Source organism: Tachypleus tridentatus, chromosome 1, assembly GCF_004210375.1.
Source record: "Tachypleus tridentatus isolate NWPU-2018 chromosome 1, ASM421037v1, whole genome shotgun sequence".
NCBI lineage: Eukaryota > Metazoa > Arthropoda > Merostomata > Xiphosura > Limulidae > Tachypleus > Tachypleus tridentatus.
In genome coordinates this window covers 134,968,764-134,989,750 of record NC_134825.1, presented here as the reverse complement: position 1 = coordinate 134,989,750, position 20,987 = coordinate 134,968,764, and the positions used below count along the sequence as shown (strand labels likewise).

General features: G+C 34.7%; 1 protein-coding gene across 10 annotated transcripts in view; it reads left to right on the top strand.

Annotated features, from left to right (window-relative positions):
• LOC143224859 (ubiquitin carboxyl-terminal hydrolase 24-like) overlaps nt 1-20,987 on the top strand; it is a 277,830-nt gene that overhangs the window by 184,027 nt on the left and 72,816 nt on the right. For all 10 annotated transcript variants that reach the window (XR_013013468.1, XM_076453271.1, XM_076453297.1 and 7 more), the window contains 3 exons: nt 9,206-9,317; nt 10,954-11,098; nt 12,151-12,311. Coding sequence is in view for 9 of the 10 variants with exons in the window: in XM_076453271.1 (XP_076309386.1) it covers nt 9,206-9,317; nt 10,954-11,098; nt 12,151-12,311 (418 nt within the window). In the remaining variant the exon portion in view is untranslated. The remainder of the gene's footprint in view (nt 1-9,205; nt 9,318-10,953; nt 11,099-12,150; nt 12,312-20,987) is intronic.

Genomic DNA, 20,987 nt, shown 5'->3' with positions numbered 1-20,987 from the left:
TGTTTTTATAGGTAATTTCCAAGGCTTTTCCAAAACATTTTGTTATTCAGTCAAATATTTTCAGTGTATTTTTATTGTATTTGAATTCTTAATGCTTAAAACTGTCCTTTTGAGTGGATTTGTAAATGCTACAAAACTTCTATCTGAATAATGAGTGTGTATGACATTGGAATGAGTCATCCATTTAGAGTTTTAAAGCTATTAGCATGATTTTGAATGCAGTAATAAATTTTCTAAAATATCATATAATAATTATGAATTAATACTCTCAGCAGTTGCTGTAAATTAATCATTAAACTTAAAATTGATGTAATTTTATCAATTTTCTATGGCATGAAAAAGATTATATACATTTAAAGAGGATTTAGTCAGGATTCATTATTAGTAATTTATTTCCATAAGTATCTGTATTGCAGTTTTTGTAGTAGCAAAAGATTTACTGTCCATATACACAGAGATAGAGTCTTACATGTGGTTTGATCTCTTTCTCTTCTATTGACTGTGAAACTGAGTTTGTGGGGAATTAAGGGTGGACTGATGAGAATTTAGACTATACATTTTTTGGCATCTTCCTTTGCTCAAGCAGGTAATCACAAGCCTCAGACAGACATTCCACCTTCTATGCATTTTTGCAACTAGAATGCCATGTTTGTAATGTTATTAAGTATTTTTCCAGTATATTATAACATTCACCTTCTTTACTGGAGGAAAATCATTTGTCTGATTACCTTGTCCTTCAACCATCATCAGTCATTGCTGTGTATGGAGATTTGCAGATTATTTGAGAGAGAATGCTGCCATGTCTTGTTTATTGGATGAACATGTCTTGGCTTTTCATTGCTTGGAGAACCTTTATTTGGATTCTCAGAGGTGAAATCCTCTTCTTCCTCTTTTGAGCTCTAGACAAGATACCATGGTTCATCTAAACCAGTCTCAGTTTTTCAACATTTGACAGTCAATTTAAAAAAAAAAAATGCACTTTTTATCATTTTGAAGTGGTTGTCTGAGTGTTATCATAGATCTCCTGAGTAATTTTCAAATGACTGTTGTCATTTGTAGACTTCTGCTTTGATCAGGTTATTAGCTCCTGCTCTCTCCTTGATAGCTTGTTTGATTTATTGTTAGAAACCTTTGGAGAATAATGCCTTACTGGAAAGAATTCACTTTCCTGCTTCAGTCTTTAGGGATCTCAAAGAAGCTTCTTTTCTCAGACAGTCTCTTTCTGCTGGTATTTCTGATTTCATGAAATCTGAAATGGATGTGGCACATATCAGTGGGTCATTCAAGTTCTCGGGAGAGAATTAGTCAATCACTTCATATCTCTTTCTTCATTGTTTCTCATACCAGTTGGCTTTCCACTCCTCTAAAACCCTCCTACATCTTGCTGTTTAGCTCAAATCATCCAAGATCTTTATCATAAGATGCCATAGAGAGCATTGACTCCCATCTAGAGTTTTTTATTCCTGGCTGTTTGTGGTACAAAAGAAGATAGATACAGTTATGACAGAAAGTGTTCGTACCCCTGTGTCGTGAGTAGTTTTTTCCTCATAACTTAAAAAGTGTCATGAGTAGGATAATGAAAGTATAGTATATTATAAATATTATACTAACACACATCTACATAAATTTTTATGTAAATTTAACAACAAATAAACTGTTTATTAACAAATAACCAAACATAGGAGGGGCAGAAAGTGTTCCTGCATCTACTTTAATGATCAGTTGTGGAGCCTTTCAGGTGAATTACTTGGTGCAATCTCTTCTCAAAGCCATCCATGGTCGTTTGACAGTACCAACTGGTATTTTCTTCCATTCTTCTTTACAGAAGGCCTCCAACTCTTGCAAGTTTTTTTGATGATGCTGATGATCCCTGGTCTTCAACTCATGCCAAAAATTTTCATTTGGGATGATATCGGGTGACTGCGATGGCCACTCCAGAACGCTTATATGGTTCCTCTGCAACCTGGATGGCACATATTTCGATGTGTGCTTAGGGTCATTGTTGTGCTGGAAGATCCAATGACGCCCAAGCCTCAAGTTCCGAGCATCATTCTTGATATAAGTGTCTAATATATCAGCGTACTCTTCTTTTTTCATGATTCCATTGATGCAGTGAAAGCTGCCTACACCAGAAGAGCTGAAGGAACCCCATAGCATGATGATGTAACCTCCATGTTTAACTGTAGGGACGGTGTTCTTTGGAAGATTTCGTTCCCCTTCTTACTGAAAATATAGCTACATCATTGTGGCTGAAAAGCTTGATTTTAGTCTTGTCTGACCAAAGAATACTCTTCCAATAGGTAAAACGTTTATCTACATGCTTTCTTGCATACCTCAATTGTACTTCTAAATGAACAGGCTTTAAATATGGAGTTCTACGAGGACGGCATGCTTTGAACTCAGAAGAGGGTAACATATTCGTAACTGTAGAGGTGCTTATTTCAACCACAGTTTCCCTTACCAGTTTCTGTATGTCATTATGTGTTAAACGAGGGTTCCTACAAACTTCTCTGAGAACCTTCCTCTTGGTTCTCTGTGGAGTTTTGGTGGGGCGTCCGGAAAGAGGGAGGTTAGCAGTTGATCCTGTAAGCTTAAACTTGGCAATTATGCTTTGAACAGTAGATTTCGGCACATTAACTTGTGTAGCAATGCCGGAAAGAGACACACAATAATTTGTTTTTTAAATCACTGGACAGTTGTTTCCTGTTCACCATGATGACCAAGCAGATAAAAACGGAGATGGTGCTAAATTGATGAAGTACATTTTTTGCTGGCTAAATTCTAATAATTATGAACCAAGTGTCTCGTTCTGGAATGGTATAATGTAGTTTATTCACCAAACTAAACAAAATTTTTATGGGAATATCAGTTTTTTCACACATTCTGAACTGTACGAACACTTTCTGCTCCTCCTATTTCTGGTTATTTGTTTATAAACAGTTTATTTGTTGTTTAATTTACATAAATATTTATGTAGATGTGTGTTAGTGTAATATATATAATATATACTATACTTTTGTTAGCCTAATCGTGATACTTTTTATGTTATGAGCAAAACCACTCAGGACGCAGGGGTACGAATACTTTCTGTCGTTACTGTATTTATTAACCTTTCATTACCTTTTCTTGTCTCAGTCACTTCATTCAGCCTCCTCAGTTAACAGTAATTTCTTTCTTTTTAATTTTTTTTATCACAGTTTTCGGGTTACAAAATTCACACTCACCATTACATGGACAACTGGGCTCTTCTTGCCCTTCCTTTCATTTGGCAGAACTCTTCATCAGTCTCTGTTAGTAAAAGCTGCATAAGCTATTTTTTGTTTTGTTTTTTAATCAAAAGGTAAGTCTGTTCTTACTCTCACACAGTACCTCATCTTATTAGCAGTTTTTCACTTCCAGACTAAGTTGGTCCCAACCTTCTCTTGAATGCCTTCAGGCCATGGAATGGGCAGTTTCTTTCAAATACAATTTTCTTTCTTTTGGGGATGTGGGCATCTTTGGAATCACATCTTTAGACTGAGACTCTTCAGTTAGCTTAACAAGACCAGTGTAATATTTGTTTCAATGAACTTGGTTGTCTGGTGATCCTGTTGGCTTCCAGCTTGCAAGATCTTGGCTGATGGATGGACAGGGACATCATAGTTGTTAGTGTCCCTCTACTGCCCCCATGTCCAGAGATGCATCTTTTCATAGATGCTGCACTCCATGGCTAAAGCAGAAACTTCTCTTCACATCAATTTATTAGAACTTGCAGCAGTTCAGTGAGCTATGACTCAGGGTCTCGATTGTTATAAGAGGGGGTGGTAAGCTTCACTTGGACATTTGTCTCATACATTTCAAAGAAAGGGGGTTCTCACTACAGTTTTTTTGCTTTTAAATGTCAAATTGTTTCTTTTGGGCACATAAACATCATATCGTTCTTCTTTCTTGTCATGTTTCGGGTGTAATGAATTTAGTGGCCAACCAATTATTTCCTTCCTTTTCACATGGAATGGATGTTTCATCCCTTAGTTTTTTTTGTTGCATTTGTTGTCATCTCAGAATGCCTCAGGTAGATGCTTTTACCACACTCTGTAATAGTCATTTTCCATTCTTCTTTTCTCCTGTACCTCATCCCCTGGCTTTAGACATAGATGCTCTCAGTCAAGATTGGACAGATTTTTTCACTTTATGTGTTTCCTCTGATTTGTCTGTCACCCAAGGTTTTTGCTCTGATTTTCTCCTGTTGAGTTATTCTGGTGGCACCAATACAGTCATGTTAGCCTTGGTTTTTACTCTTTCAAGATTGTCAACATCTTCCCTTCCCTCTCTGACCATTTCTCTTACATCAGCCTCAGTCAGACTTTTTAATCCAGCAGTTGACATTGTTTGACTGCATGCTTGTCTTTTATGCAGTCTAAGGATTAACTTCTTGGGTAGCATTCTTATTAACACAGTCCATTTAACATTCTTCTTTGGAACTTTATCAAAGAAAGTGGTTTACTTGTCATCACATGTTTTTAAGACATGGATGTTATCTTTCTTGTTCCACTGTGCTATATGTCTCTCAGATTTTGAAATGGTTGTTTGATAAAGGCTTAGCACCTTCCTCTTTTGCCCTTTAAATGGCTACAGCATTGGCTACTTTTCAGTTTTTGTATAAAAGGAAAGTTTTTAGTCTCTGGTTTTGTCATTTCTTTTGAAATCATTTTGGATTACCTGTCCTCATAGACCTTTCCAGGTTCCTAATGTGATGTCACAGCAGTTCTAAATGCCTTGTCTGATTCAGCTTTTGAACATTTGTGGTCATGTTCACAATATCATCTTGAAATTAAGACTTTTTTGGTTAGTTGGTATACAAACTTCATGTTCACAGAATTCTTGACAATTCCACTTATGTTCTATTGCATCCAGAACAGGTCTTTTGTACTCAGAACTTTAGCAGCTAGTGAAGGTAGTAAGACTTTCTCTTCATTTTGTTTTAACCCCATTTCACATTGTAGGACTGCACTGATCCAGGTCATCTTTTATGTCTAGTTTGGGTTCTCCAGTATTATGTGGCAAGTGCCAAAGTGTTTGTTTTTCCTTTAGTATCTCGCTGTGTCTTGTTATTTATCTCTTTTCACACTTTGATAGGATGGATTCATCATTTGGTTTATATTGCTTATTTTGGACTTTTATTCATTGGATGAGTGGAGTTTTTTTTGGGTCTCATCTCATCAAGGTCCTTGCAGCTCGGTTATGTCACTCATTGTTGGAAATTGTACCGGCTGGTATGTGCACCACACCCAACACCTTTATATCACACTATTTACATAATTTAGTAGTCTCTTCTTCAGATGCATTTAGGTTACTCTCATAGTTATTCTGTATGCCCTGACTCGTTTGTTACAGAGGTGAATGACTTAATTTCTATGTTATTCTATTCCTTTTCCTTAACCCTATTGTCTTTTTTATTTGGATACCAATCAGTGGTGAGTGTTGCCTAGTCAGGTATGCTATTTTCTAAATCTGCACTAGTTACCAGTGTATTAACAAATAGAATTCCTGTAGTAATTAGTTAGATTGAAATGGAGTGTTCTATAAGATCACCTATGTGCTTTATAGGTTTGAAACAATTATTCAATACTATGCATAATATACAGTATTGGACTGTAACTCATGGACTGTTATGAGTAAAACATAAAGGAATTTTATTCATCCCTGCTGATCTATTGTTTGAATAAATTGAGGTTGGTTGGTTTTTAAAAATTGGAAACATTTCTCCCTCCATTTCTCCAGAGTGGAGCAGCATGGGAGTTGTTGGAGTGGTGCACAGAGGTCTGTTCCTCATAAGTAATGTTTGAATACTTTATTCCACTCAAGGAGAAGAGGGCAAAGCTAGATGCCCTCCCATTCATAATCCTGGATGTTTTTTTTTTTTTTTTTCAGGTATCTAGTGGGAGCAGAACTAGCCTATGTTGGAGCTTCCTTGTGTTTCTGGTTCAGAGATGGCACTTTGTTACCTGCTTATGCTGAGTGTGGTATTTTTTTTATCAATATATTACTTTCAGTGCTCATGGAAAAAGGTCCTTGACTCCTCATAATTCTTCATGCAAAGAGTCAGTTCTTTCAATCATTGGTTGAAGTTCATTTGTTCCACTTCTGTGTCATTCTGAGGTTAAGAGGTGTTGCCTTGCCTTTGAGGTTTGGAAGTTTGGATTTTAGTTTGGGATTCCAGGCTGAACAATCTCTGTTTTCTTCAAGTTGAGTGTGGTGTGAATGGCCCTGTAAATTCCAGTTTTAATTTGTTGTATTATATGCTTTTTCAGGCTTGTACACTTAGGTGTTGTTTGCTTTCTGTTCATTGTTCCAGTGGCTCCTATGTAACATTCTGTAACTTTCAAGTTGGATTCTTGGGCCTGTAAGTCTAAGTATGATTTGTTGCATTTTATGCTTCTACAGGTTGGGGTGAAGGTTTGTTCATTCTCGTGTTACTTGCCTTTTCTTCATAATTCCAGTGGTTCAATATGCAACATTCTGTAACTTTCTGGTTGGGTTCCCTTGATATCATATTGCTATAATACAGTATCACTCTGTGGTCCCCATGCCTTCTCATGGGATTTCTCATATGTTCCACAACCTGAAGTTCCAACAATGAAACCTGGGACTTCTGCATGGTTAGGGCTTGGATAACTCTACTGAGCACATACAATATTTCCAGACCAGATTTGTTTGGTTTTATAAGAGATACCAGTTTTGGGACAGGTATTCCTTATTGCTTGTTTATTTTCATAATGTTATGTTTTCTACACTGTGGTTGTTTGGCTTATACAACAGTCACTTTAAATTTTACATAATATGGGCAAAAAGTATACTTGTTCCAAAGTACTGTGAACCTTACTAGAGTGGTATACCATATTTCAGTTTGCATATGTTTTCTACATGGATGCTTTCTGTTGATGCTTTAAAAGTATTTCAAAAGTTATATTTTCCTATACTGAAAATGTACTTCCAATAATACTCACTTCCTTGTACACTATCCTGCTCTTTTTCCCTGCAATGGCTGATGTTTAGGTCTGATACTTTTGCCAGTCTTGAAAAAGTGAATAAGAAGTAATAACAAGCAGCTTTTATACCAATCTGTTATAGAGGGTTCATTGATGTAGGTGGAAAGTATCATAAGATTAAAATTACTCTGTGTAGTGTAGTGGGGTATGAAGTATGGAGCAAGTTAGGTATAATTCCTACCAATGTTTAGATGGGCAGAAAAAATAAAATTTTTTATCAGGATGAAACTAAAGCAGTTAAGCATTGTAAATACACTTTTGGTATAGGAAAATGTAGACATTATACAGTTAAATGAAAATTCAGCAGTATGATATGAAATAAGATAAGTAATACCATTCCTTCCTCTGTACTGGCTGAAGTACTGATTAGAAAGTTTCAAGTTACTTGTCAAGAGTTTCAGCTGTTAAACATTTCATGGCTTTATTGCTGCAATTTTTGTCCCAACAAAGCAATACATCACAGTGGGAGACACTAGCTGTTTTGGGCAGATACAGTGCAAACAGCATGTAATGGTACAGTGAAATGACATATCCATTGCTTAGCCTCAATGTATAATTCACACCAGTGCTTAGATGGGCATAGAAGAGAAACTTTTGTTGGGATAAAGTTCAAGTACTAAGTATTATTTGAGATACATTTTCAGTATATGAAAAAGTAAACATTGCACAGTTAAATGTAAATTTCAACAATATGGTATGAAATAAGTATTATATTTTTTTCCTGTGCACTGACTGAAGAACTGAGCAGAAAGTTCCAAATTACTTGTCTTAAGAGTTAAGTTTTACATTTCATCTAAATGTATAATACATGAAACATAATGTATTATTACATGATAAAAGAAAGAATTGTAATACTCACAGCTCTTTTAAACTCAATGCTATTCTTTCCTAAGCTTTGTTTGGTGTCCAAAAAATAATTCATCTAGTTTTCACATGTACATTTTAGAAAACAGATAATATATTTTTCACTAGCAAAGAAGGTTCCAAGCCTACTCTAATTTATGTGACTTTCTAAATAAACTATTAAATACATTTAAAATTTACGTTAGCTTTCAAAGTAGCTGTATAATGTATCAAACTCAAACTTATGGTAGTCAAAGAGAAAAATCTGCTGTTCCTATTGGTTTTGGTTATGTCTATTAGTCATGTAATTAATTAGCAAAACAAACTTAAAGAGCAAAGAGAAGGGGGACTTCTCTTGTGGGTTTGACAAATTTAATGATGTCTCATAAAATCAAGATAGGAGATGCATGTTTCAAATTCTTTCTTGCTTTTAATTATGTATAGTTTGCATTTCTGATTGGTTGGAAGCTGCAACAATATATTTAAATATAAAGTTGGATAATTCTGCAGTGGAGTGATCAAAGCTCAGAATCCTTGTGCAACACAGAAAAATTGAAGATTGAGAACTTTCTTACTTTTTTTTTTTGAGTCTGAGAAATTAAAGTTTATATTAACTTTTTTTTTCAAATACATTAATAATAAAGTTATTCAATGAATATTTTGAGTAACACCTAAAAGGTTGTATCACATGCAAAAAAGCCATGACTGGCTGCAAAGGTTTCATCTATGTAGTTGTATGTGATATGAAATTATTCCTTAAATAAAATCTGTCTGAATTTCAGAAATCATCATGTGATTCAATATAATAGTTATAGTGGTTGAGGTAATATGATACTAATGCTTTAGATAAATGCAGTGAAGTATAATATCAAAATAATAACATTTTAGTTGTTTATCTTAATGTAACTCATTGTATTATCTGTTAAATTGATATATGCTTTTTAAAAAAATGTTGATACACTTGTATATGCTGAAAAGATTCTTATCAGTTTTATTACTTACAAAATATAAAGAGTTGTATATGTTATTCAACAACTTATGCTACCCAAAGGTGTTTTTTTTTTTTTAGGCTTTTAGAGATTTTGAGAAAATTTTACATTACATGCAGTGTAAGCTTCTAGTGCTGTTGAAATCGATGTGCAGATGTGGTTGCAACATTGCAAACATTGTAATTTTAATCAGTAATTAAATTAGAGAATAATAAGTATATACATTAATCAAACTATATAAGAGTCAGATAACTTTTCTCTGTATGGGAGTATTTCTTGAAGGTGCTCAAAGGTTATATTTTTTTCTGTTTGTCTTGCATGTATTTAAATTTTTTATCATTTTAGGTAAAACATTAATTCCAGACATCTTGAACAATTTCCTGTTTCCTGCATCACATTTAATTATTGACAGCACAAGCACAAACTTGACAAGTTCTGCTGCATCATCTAATCCTAAGTAAGGACTGCATGAAAGCTGCAACAGTCTGTTTTCAAACACTGTTTTTCAGTTTTGTGATGTGATTGCTATAAATAATTATCAATTTGTTTTTAAAGGATTTTGTAACTGCAGTACTGAATATTAAAAACATTACTGCTAGTTATTAACTTATTATTTCTCTAGTTATTTAGGAAACTTTCAGAAATATTATAACAGTATTAGATATTGTAAAAATTATTAGTTATGCTTTACTTTGATACACTGTTACCTACTCTCAACCTCAATCTTCTGTTTACCTCTAAACATTACTTTAAAAAAAAAAATTCTCAGTGTATTAGTCTATGTATCCCATAAATTTCTTGCCACTTTTGGACATTTATGTGGCATATGACCATCATCCTTCCAATCCTAATGTGCAACATGTATTGGTGCTGCTAGCTCCCTCTGATTTTCCCACACAATCATCACTTTCTCTGTTTGCACAGCATCATTTAAATGTGTTTTGTTTACATGTAACAACTGTTTATGATTGTACTTTGTTGACATTTCAGTACCTATTTCAACAAATTTACTATGTTTGCATACAATACTTTGATATTTTGATTTGCCATTTGTTTATTGTTATTGTATTATATAGCAACTTCAAATGACTTCACAGTTCATTGTATTGATATTAGAAGTTCCCATTATGGTAGTCAATGCTTCTGGTACAACTATCCAGGCATCGGGTTTGACCTTATCTTCTGAAGATGTACAGCTAGATTCATACTTTCAACTAGAAATTTTTCCTCATTTTCAACCAGACAATGATTCAAATAGTGCAGTGTCCCACATGTTTGTTTTGGTTTTATCTCGGAGCACACCAGTTTTTTTCCTGGTGGTTACTTTCTATTTGATCATTGTTGGTGCCTATACCAGCTCCCTCCACCTTTTCAATGTGTAATTCTAGTTTTGTGTGAGAGAAGGTAAGGTTGTATCAAAAGTTAACATTTTCTTACATTGAAATTTTATTTCTGATATATACTTAACTCTTTTTACACAGTTCCCACCCTTATCCCCACTACCAGTATTAATCATTTTAGATTTTGCCAGTTCTCAGAAGTGAAGATTGATCTGTAAAAATCATTGGATGATAGCTGTGTCAGTATAGGTGGTGTAATTCTGTTAGTGGAGAGTGGTCACATGGTATATACATGTTCAAAAGTGGCTCAAAATTTGTGGGGTGTATAGACTGGTGTGCCGAGTGTTAAAATATTTTTGTAACGTTTAGGGGGCAGAGAGAGTAGAAATAAGTGCCTTTTGGAAATACATGTTTTTTGTAAGAAAATGTTAACATGCAATAATTGTTGAAATATCAGTGGTAATATGTAATACTTGTAATTTTCCTCAAAGTTGATTCATGAAATCAGACTTTGATAGAAATTATTATATCAAAGAATTTCATCATAGGATAAAATGTAGATCTTTAACTGAATGTAAGAAAATCTGCAACATTCAATAAAATATAATGTTTTTCTATATTTTTGAGTGTATTTTAACATTTGTTTGAGCCTATTCTATAATATCTATTAAATATATGCAGATATTTTCCTGTATGAACATCCAGCTTTATAATAAACTCTTGGTTGAATAAAATGGGAAATTTTCTTTATAGGTGCTGCACAATTGAAGCACGGAAGGCTGCATGTGAAGTTTTAGTGGAACTCTCTCATGACTGTTGGGAAAACAATGAACAGATTGTTTCATCTCTTATTAAGATGCATCATCATTTCAAGCCTGAACTAGCACGGGAATATGAGGTATTTTAGGAAGTAATAATTTTTGCTATTGATATTACATTAATATTTTATCTCATTGAAGTGAAACCTAAATTTTCTTAAGGTTCAAAGGCTGATGTTACAATATCTACAAAAATTATGGGATGATGTTAAAAAGTTTAAGTGTTTTTTTCAAAATCAAGCTAAGAAAATAATATTAGAAATTTGTAATGCTGTTGTATTTCAAAATGTGTCTTTCATAGTTTTAAAAATATATTAGAAATTAAAATACAATTAATATAAAGAAAACGTCATTATTATAAGTTAAAGGAATTTATCAGATTTAATCACAAAGGTAAAAACGAGTCTTTAAACTGTTATAAAATGAAAACATAAAACTTAATAGTGATATTTATTTGATATGGAAATACATAAAACCTTAAAAATCCTTTTATTTACATGAAGGAATTATGTCAAATATTATTAAATGTATAAGATAATATAATAAAGATAAAAACTGGCAATATAGTCATGAACTGAATTTTGTGTTCTGTAATATGTTGGGTATTTTATCATTTTATCAATTATTTTCTGTCCTAAGAAGGATCATACAGTCAAATACTTCATCATGGAGTTTTTCAGTTGGTAACAAGAAACTAAAAATTAGGACTTAACTGGCACTGAGATTCTTTATTTGTAATGATATGGAACCTACAAGAGGTTCTTTCTTAAACAGTTCACTATACCCACCTGATTATGATAAAATTAATTGTTGTTTTAAATGAGGTGTAATTTGTTCTTTATAACTATGTTATTCAGTAGTTTAACTTTAAACTTCAATAACTTAGTGGACCAATCATTAGCATGCCTTAGCTGTGAATCCAGAGGTTTGTGTTTACAACCTATTGCTACAGAACTGAACTCAACACACTTTGGTGTGCTATGTGAGTAACAGTCAAATCCCATTGTTAACCAAACAATAGTTGGTAGTGGTTGGTGTTAATTAGCTGCCTTTACTCTGTCAAGTACAAGTTTTGTGATAAAATATTATGCAATTGTGTAAAAAATTTTCAAACTTATTAATTTCTATGTAGTATGAGCCACTGGTAGCTGGCCGAGCTGAGTCAGGGTATGTAGGGTTGAAGAATGCCGGAGCAACTTGCTACATGAACTCTGTAATCCAACAGTTGTACATGCAGCCTGGTATTCGGGAAGCCTTGCTGACTGTTGAAGAAGGAAGTCCAGATGAAGATAGGTGAGAAAGTACAAGTTTTTTGTCAGATAGTTCCATTTGGTAAATATCCATCTTATAATGAAAAGGATAATGATACTTAAGATGAATAATTTTGTTTAGTTTTAACAGAAGGGGATGCAGAAAAACATATTGGAATTCTACAAGTTCTATCTTTAGTATCTAAAGAAAAAATATAAAGAACTACAGCATTCCTAAGTATATAACTAAAATACATTGCTGTATTAACAATAATTTAATCAAAACTGAAATGCATAGAAAGTAGATAAGTAACAATGAAATTATTGTATATATTAAAGAACATGCAATTTAAATGAAGAGTGAGAATGCTGTTTAATGTGGAGGGCTTCTTTAATCAGTAATTTCAGGCCAGTGTTGTCTTAGCAAAGGATACTGAAATTTGATAAGTTTATGTCCTGTTGATTCACAATGTTGTGTAGAGGAAGTACAGAGGTTATTCAACTTTTTTGTGTGTTTTCATGGAAATTTCCATATGTTCATTGGCTCTAACTATTAGGTGGCATTTGGTTATGCTAACTTAGAAGATTTTACAGTCTCCACAGTTGTAAAGATGTAGAAGTCATGAAAAAAAGAAATGAGAAGAAGGTTTTTAGTATGGAAAACAACTATATGTGTGATGTGTAGTTAAAAACTAATCCAAATTCATTTTAAGGGTAGCAGTGATGAATTACATGATTAATTTGAGATTATAAAGTTAGGCTTTGTTTGCTTATGTATGGAAGATGAGTATACAGTGAATACTCTGGGTAGTTTGATAAAAGAGGTATTAGTCATTTTTGTAATAAATTTTGTAAGTAGGGATGCATGAAAGAAATTTCCGAGTGGAAATTTTGGTACATGGAACACATGTTATAAACTCTCTTTAATAAGCATATTTCAAAATTTATTTTGTATGTGAATGGGAAAAAACTGTCAAACTGTGTAAGGAGTACAATAAACATCTTTTTTCTATATATTCATGTACTTAAGTAATTTTACACTAAGTTATCAATCTGAACTCACCCAAACTAAAACTTTTAATTTCTCTCTTTCACCAGGTAATCTGAACTTTGTTAATTTTCTTTACCCTTTTGCATTGCTATATAGAAACCTAAAAGTCCTTTTTATGTATGATAAAGGAACTCTTGAACAATCCCTTGATCATTTCATTATTCAGAAGTAAAAACTTTTGCACTTTCTGCTTTTTATAGCTTTTAATGCAAAGAGACATCTAAACCTTCTAAGCCCTGAAGAAATTGCAGCTTTAATAAATTGTCAGTAAATAAGTATATTCAAGTTGCATGGCCCAGCAAAGCCAATGCCATTGCTTTTCTTAACAAAAATGACTACTTCAGTAAAATGCAGGTTATTTTTGTACACTTTGCTAAACTTAAAAGTCCTAAACAATGACCATATATGTCTTAACATCCAACAGTTAAGTAAAAATCCAAAGATACATGAAAGAACTTAAAAACAAAAATATTGTATCTGCAAATGTTGCTGCCTCATTGTATCCAACAGATTCATGTCCTGGTATTTTATGTGGTTTTCCTAAAATTCACAAAGCAGTCAACCACTCTCTTTAGGCACACTTAGTTACAAACTTACCAAATTCCTTGTACTTATACTACAACAATTCACAGCCAATTAATTCACTATTTCTGATTCTTTCCATTTTGCATGTGAATTAAATCAACTAGCCACCTATAAAAACCATTTCATGGCTAGTTTTGATATTACCTCTCTCTTCAAATATACCACCAAATGAAACCATTCACATAAAAATATTTTTCTGAACCTCTGATTGAGACCATGTCGAATCTTGCAACTACAAACTCACATTTAATATTCAACAGCACCCTTTCTGAGCAAATGAATAGCATTGCCATGGGTTTCTCACTGGGTCTAACTTTAATTAATGTATTTCTCTCTTATCAGTAACAGAAATGGTTTAACACCTACCCCACTTATTTCAGACCTATTCTTTATATACAGTATGTGGCTGACATTTTTATTCTTTTTCATAATATAGATCATTGTTCCAAAGTCTTAAAGTACCTGAACTTACAACATTCTGCCATTAAATTCACATACGAAGTTGAAAATAATAATAATTTACTTTGTTTAAACATTCTCATAAACTTAACATCCGCAAATTTTGTACATCAATGTACAGAAAAATGGTTGTTTATTGGACTCCTTACAAAATTTGACACCTTTTTTCTGTTCACATACAAAAGAAATCTTATAACATGCTTATTAAACAGAGCTGACAACCTGTATTTTGTATACTTTAATTTACCCTCAGAAATATCTTTTTTACATGATGATCTAAAATGTAATGGCTACCCACATATACCAAGAAACATTAGCAATATCTAAGATCTCACAGATCTATCTATACTACCAACTGTGCTTAACCTCATCAAATACTGTGGTAACCAAAGCTTAACAAAAAGAAGCCAAATTAAATACATAATTAATCTTTATCCCCATTCCAAGTTTTGTTTGGATTTTTTTTTTTAATCCATATCACACATACAGAACTTTTACTATACTAAAGGCCTTTTCTCAGTTTCTCTTTCTTCGTGCCTTCTACATCTTTATATGAGCTAAAATAGTAAAGCCTCCTATTTTTGGCAAAACTAAACACCTTGAAATATTTAAAACAATTTTCACCAATAGTTAATAATGTAGTTTTCTTTTAAAATAACCATCCTTACCTGATGTTGGCTGAGTATTACCTGTACAGGTGGGTGATGTTTAGCTATTTTAAAACAGAAAGGATCAAAATTTTGCTTCTCATGAAACATTGCTTTTAAGAAAACACTTTTATGTGTGGTTTCTTTTAAAAACATGAAACTATAACAGTTTTGTGACAGTTTTAAAAAAATGTGCAGAATGAAACATAAACACTTGTTAAGCCCTCTATTAAATTACTACATAATCAGTTAATTTCTTATGTGGCCACACTACTCAACTTACTTTGTAATTTAAAATCAAAGATAATATTTAGAATCCCTTTTGTGTGGATTCCTGTATGTGGTGAGGAGACCTCCCAGGGAAGGTTCTATTCTTTCATTTTACCTCCTCTGGGATCTAAACATCTACCCATGTGTTTGCAGTGAGTGGTGACTCATGAATGAAAGGAGAGGATCCTGGTGGTTGAGGAGTCTACCTCTAAAATAACAATTTGGCCTTGAATTCCTCTGGATGGGCAGCCTTGGGGTGGCCCCCATAGGGTCAATTGGCTGGTCCACTTGGGCTATGGTCAACCAAGTACCAGTGCTAGGTGTTCTTAACAGGTGTTTTGGACACTGTATCTGATGCTGGTGTTTGGATATAGTGCTCACTAAACCCTGGCATTGCTGCAGTGTCCTTGTGTGGCATTCTAGTGTGTCTCCTTGTATAGCTCCATGGTGAGTGGGGTCAGTGGGCACCAAAAAATTCTTTTTTTATTATGGCTTTCCCAAATAAACACTTAAATAAAATAGTGAAAGAAACAGTCCATTGGTAAACAACCACATCTTGAAGATTCTGAGCAGCAATCTTCAACATTTGTAACACCTGTTGTACCTCGTTTTCTTATACTACATTTTTTTCAGACAAACCTTTAGGGCAGATGTCTCACTTTTTCATTCAGAAGGGACTAGAGGGACTTACTGGCTCTCTAAAGTCAATAAAGAAGCTTCACTCTGGTGACATATTGGTGGAAACATCCACATCTCAACACAGAGAACTCCTCTTGTATTCAAAGGCGATTGGGGATATGCCTATTGAGGTTAGTCTCATGCTACTTTGAATTCGTCATGAGGAGTTGTTGAGAGGAATTTGAAGAACATCCCCGAGTCAGAGATTCTCGCTGGTTTCTCCACCCAACTTGTTTATGCAGTGAAGCGTATCTTCTCTCGCAAAGATGGAATGCAAAGACATCACCACCTTCACCTGCCACCATCAAGACACGTTATCTTAATTGCAGGGTATGGCCATACATTCCAAATCCTCTCCAATGTTTTCAGTGTCAGCGGTTCAGTCATTTGAAGATATCATGCGGTGGCAAAAACCATGATGCCTATGAGTGTGAAATGGACCCTCATTGCATCAGTTGCAGTGACTCTCACTCATCTTACTTTTTTCTTTCCCTAAGTGGTTGGAAAAAAAAGAGGTAGAGCATTTGAAAATTATTCAAAACATTACTTACACTGAGGCTCGAAAATTGCTGTCCACCACTTCATCTTGGACATATGCTGCTGCACTTTGTTCCACTACTACAGTGGGAGTGCAGATGGATCTTTCTGTGCCTCCAAAAGAATCATTCTCAAATCAAATGAAAAGTCTTTTGACTTCCATGGTTAAAAAAGTTGATGAACCAATGTCAACACCCATCTCTGTCCCAAACAAACATTCCAGCAAACACCAAGATCCACCTCCTTTGGTTCCAGGTACAGGCATTTCCTTGGGTACATCTTCTTCTCCCACCCCAAGGTGCAAAATGATCATTCGTTCACATCCTCAGTGACTGGAATCCTCTTCGAACAACAAAGACCTGCCCAATCCATCCAGGACAGGATTGGAGGTCGACATACCTCCCTCAAATAAAAGACAACAAAGAAAAAAACTTGCTCATGAACAGAGGGGCTCTCCACCCAATTTTTCTACACACAAATAAAAATGGCCACCTTGATGCAATGGAACTGTCGAGGTTAACGTTCTAATCAGTATGGCATCAAAGCACTGATTGCTTCCTACCATCCTGTATGTCTTTTCTTAGAGGAAACATTTCTGAAACCTGCCAATACTGTCACTTTTCAGCAGTTTTCTTTATACAGAAATGACAGGCTGTGTGATGGACGAGTGCATGGAGTGGTGGCACTGTTGGTTGATCAGCATGTGTCCACCCACTCTTTGCCACTTGACACACCCTTGGAGGCCATAGCCATCCGTGCTTCCTTGGGTCGTACCATCACTGTTTGTTTTCTCTACCTGTCACCTGGAGAGACCTATGATCAATTAAACCTTGATACTCTCACTGAACAGTTGCTGTCTCCCTTTTTAATTCTGGGGGACTTTAATGGACATCACTACCTCTGGGGAAGTGCTGATATTGATCAGTCTGATCACAATATTTTTCTTTTCAATAATGATTCTTATACTTATTTCCATACACCTAGTCATTTCTTTACTGCTATTGATTTCTCAATATGCTCCTCTTCACTCTTCTCTCACTTTTTATGGAGAGTTGAAAAAAATGCAAAAGGCTCAAAAACAGGCATAGGATACTTTTCATAGGTATTCCATACTCTTGCACTGCATCACTTTCCAGCAGGCCTGTGAACATGCTTGATGGGTAAGACATCAAAGCCAGAAGGAATCTTGGATTAAGTTAACAGCCAGCATTTCTTCTACCACCAGTTCCAAAGTCATATGGGACAAGATTCGAAAGGTCAGTGGGCAATAAATTTCTGTTCCCCTCTCAATTTTGTTCTATGATTGCCAGGAAGTAGCTGATACCTGGAGCATTGCCGATACTCTAAGTGAAAGTTTTTTCCAGGTATCTGACACTTCTGCTTTATCCTCCACCTTTTTATCCATCAAGACTGGAGCAGAGCGATCACCTCTTTCCTTTCCAGCTGATTTTCTCTGTGTCTATAATTGTCCCTTTACACTGGTGAAACTGAAACTGGTCCTTCATTGGTCTGGTAGTACATCAGTTGGACCTGATGATGTACACCATGAACTGCTGTGCTGTGTATCTCCTACTTCTATTGCTATTCTTCTGATTGTTTTTAACTGTATCTGGCAGGAGAATGTTTTTCCTGATGCATGCTGCCAGGCTATTGCCCTATCTTTCTCTAAGCCTGGGAAGGATCCCAAGATTCCTTCAAGCTACCATCCAATTGCTTTGACGAGCTGTCTCTGTAAGACCTTAGAGAGGATGGTTAATGCTCGTCTTGTTTGGTTCCTCGAATCAAACAACCTCCTCTCGCCCACCCAGTGTGGGTTCCAACAACAGCACTCCACCACGGATCACCTAATTCGACTTGAAACATCAATCAGAGAAGCCTTTCTCAAACGACAACATCTTGTATCAATATTCTTTGACATTGAGAAGGCTTATGACACAACATGGAGGTATGGCATTTTGTGAGACCTTGATATATATGGGTTACGTGGCCATTTATCCATGTTTATTAAAAAATTTTAATGGACAGGAGATTCCAAGTTCATGTGGGTTTGACACTTTCCTATTCTTTTCTACAGGAACTTGGAGTCCCTCAGGGCTGTGTTTTGAGTGTCACACTTTTCAGTATAAACAGTAATGCCATCACTCAACAACTCTCTCTTACTCTTGCAAATTGGCTCTATGTTGACGACTTTCACATCTCATGTCAGTAGTCGAGCATGAGATATATTGAATGGGAAATACAGACTGTCCTCAGTTGTTTACTGAAGGGGACCAGAGCAAACGGTTTTAACTTCTCTCTCTCTAAAACTGTTTGCACACACTTCCCCAGTTTAGAGCTTATACATAGTCTCATGAGCCTCTTTTGTATCTCTACCGCTTGCAGCTGTCTTTACTGTATGCTTCAAAACTTTGTTCCTTACCAAAGCATCCCACCTGGAGTTGTGTTTTTCTTCCTCAGTGGGCCTTACATTTTCAAAACAGATGATCTGCCATTGCTTTTTTTGGCCTTTGCATCCAGGCGTAATTGGATAAATTGGGTCTGTCCTTGGATAACATTGTAGAGTTCACTGGTCAGCCCATCCCCCCATGGCTTATTACAGTTCCCAAATGTGACCTATCTTTAAGTCATCTGAGAAAAGCAGACACTCCAGATTGGAAATATTATATTATTTGCTGAACATCTTTCAAACCATTTTTCCATTCCTGTTTATACAGATGGTTTGAAATGAGATTACTCTGTGAGTTCCACTGTGGTTTGTTGTGGTTCGGTGGTTGCATGCAAAATCCTCTCTACAGCTTCTGTGTTCACTGCTGAACTATACACCACTTCTCTTGCCCTGGAGCACATGGAAGCTAAGCAGTACTCGAATTGCACTGTTTATATTGACTCACTTAGTTCTGTACTGGCCCTGGAATCGCTTCACATTAGTTCTCACCCTGTTCTCGCTGATATTCAAAACTGACTGGCCCATTTCTCTTTAACATCTACTTGCCTCCAGTGTTTTTGGATACCAGGCTACGTTGGTTTTCACAGGAATGGGCTCGCTGACACCACAACTAAATCTGTCTGCTCTGGCACTGTCACTGCTGTGCCTGTTCCATACATGGACTATGGCCCTGTATTCAAGGCTTGGCTCCGTGCCAGTTGGCAGTCGACTTGGAGTGAGCAAAGTGAAAACAGGCTTTTACATTAAAATCCTCTATTGGACTTTGGCTGTCTTGCTTCCGTAAGGATTAAAAAGAGGAAGTTGTTCTAACTAGACTATGCATTGGTCACACTTTTTCAACTCATTGTTTTATTTTATCTGAGACTGATGCACCAATGTGTTGTTCGTGTAACACTCAGGTCACACTTAGCCACCATTTTAAACATGTTTTGTCTCATGGCTTATCCGTAACACTAGACAGTGTTATTGGCGATGGTGACACTGTCCACCTTGGTAATGTTATTAGTTTTTTTAAAGGCCATTAATCTTCTTAATGCTATTTAAGTTTTTTTAATTGATACATTAGACCTTTTTTAAATTGATTTACTTTTAAGAATCAAATTACATCTAGTTCAATTTGAAATTAGAAAATGGCTGTAATGTCAAATAAATCAAAACCAGGACTGGAAAGGCCAATGTCAGGTGACTAACAGTGGTTTTGGAACTTACCTTTTAGTCTTCCTGGCAAGTTATGATAATTAAAATTATGCTACAGAAAGTCCTTTACAACCTGTATTACTGTAGTTTTTATCTTACTGCTGCAGACTAGATTTAAAAATTGGATTTAATGCTATTTATGTTTTTAATTCAAAAATTAAACTTTGTCTTGTTTTATCTTAATTTCCTTTTATGAATTTTAATAATTTTACTTTAATTTTTACTTTTTATCAGATGTTTGGCACAGATAGCCCAGTTGCTTTAAGCCATAAAACACCAAACCACAGACACATTTTCTATGTAGTTTCAGTGTAAAATTAAGCATTTAGTAATTTATAACTTAAAAGTATGAAAATCTCTTATTTCTTTTCTACATAATACCTATAAATCTATTTTTCTGTTTAATGTATTGAAGTAATCAAAATTCTATTCTCTATTCATTGTAGTTCTGTGTATTTAATAACTTTAATACAAAGTGTCGGTTGTTGTTATGACTTTTGCCTTGGTACCTACCTTAAAACAGTTCCACAGTAAATTAATTTTTATCATTGATACATTGTTGCCAACGAAATCCCCAGTGAGAGGGCCAAAAGCATGCAAATAAAATATTTTAACATAGATAAAAGCCCATGTACAATACTATATATTAATTTACCTATGTTACAACATTTAATAGGCATTAGACAATATTGAAAATAATTATAGAAAATATCACTTTTTCATGATACTCTTCCTAATTATGTGTTTCTATTTGCTTCACTCTTTTTTTTTAAACTCTCAGCTGCACTTCTTGTTCAAAAATGTTTGAGAAAGTTTTTCATCATTTTATATCCTTCACATTTAAAAAAA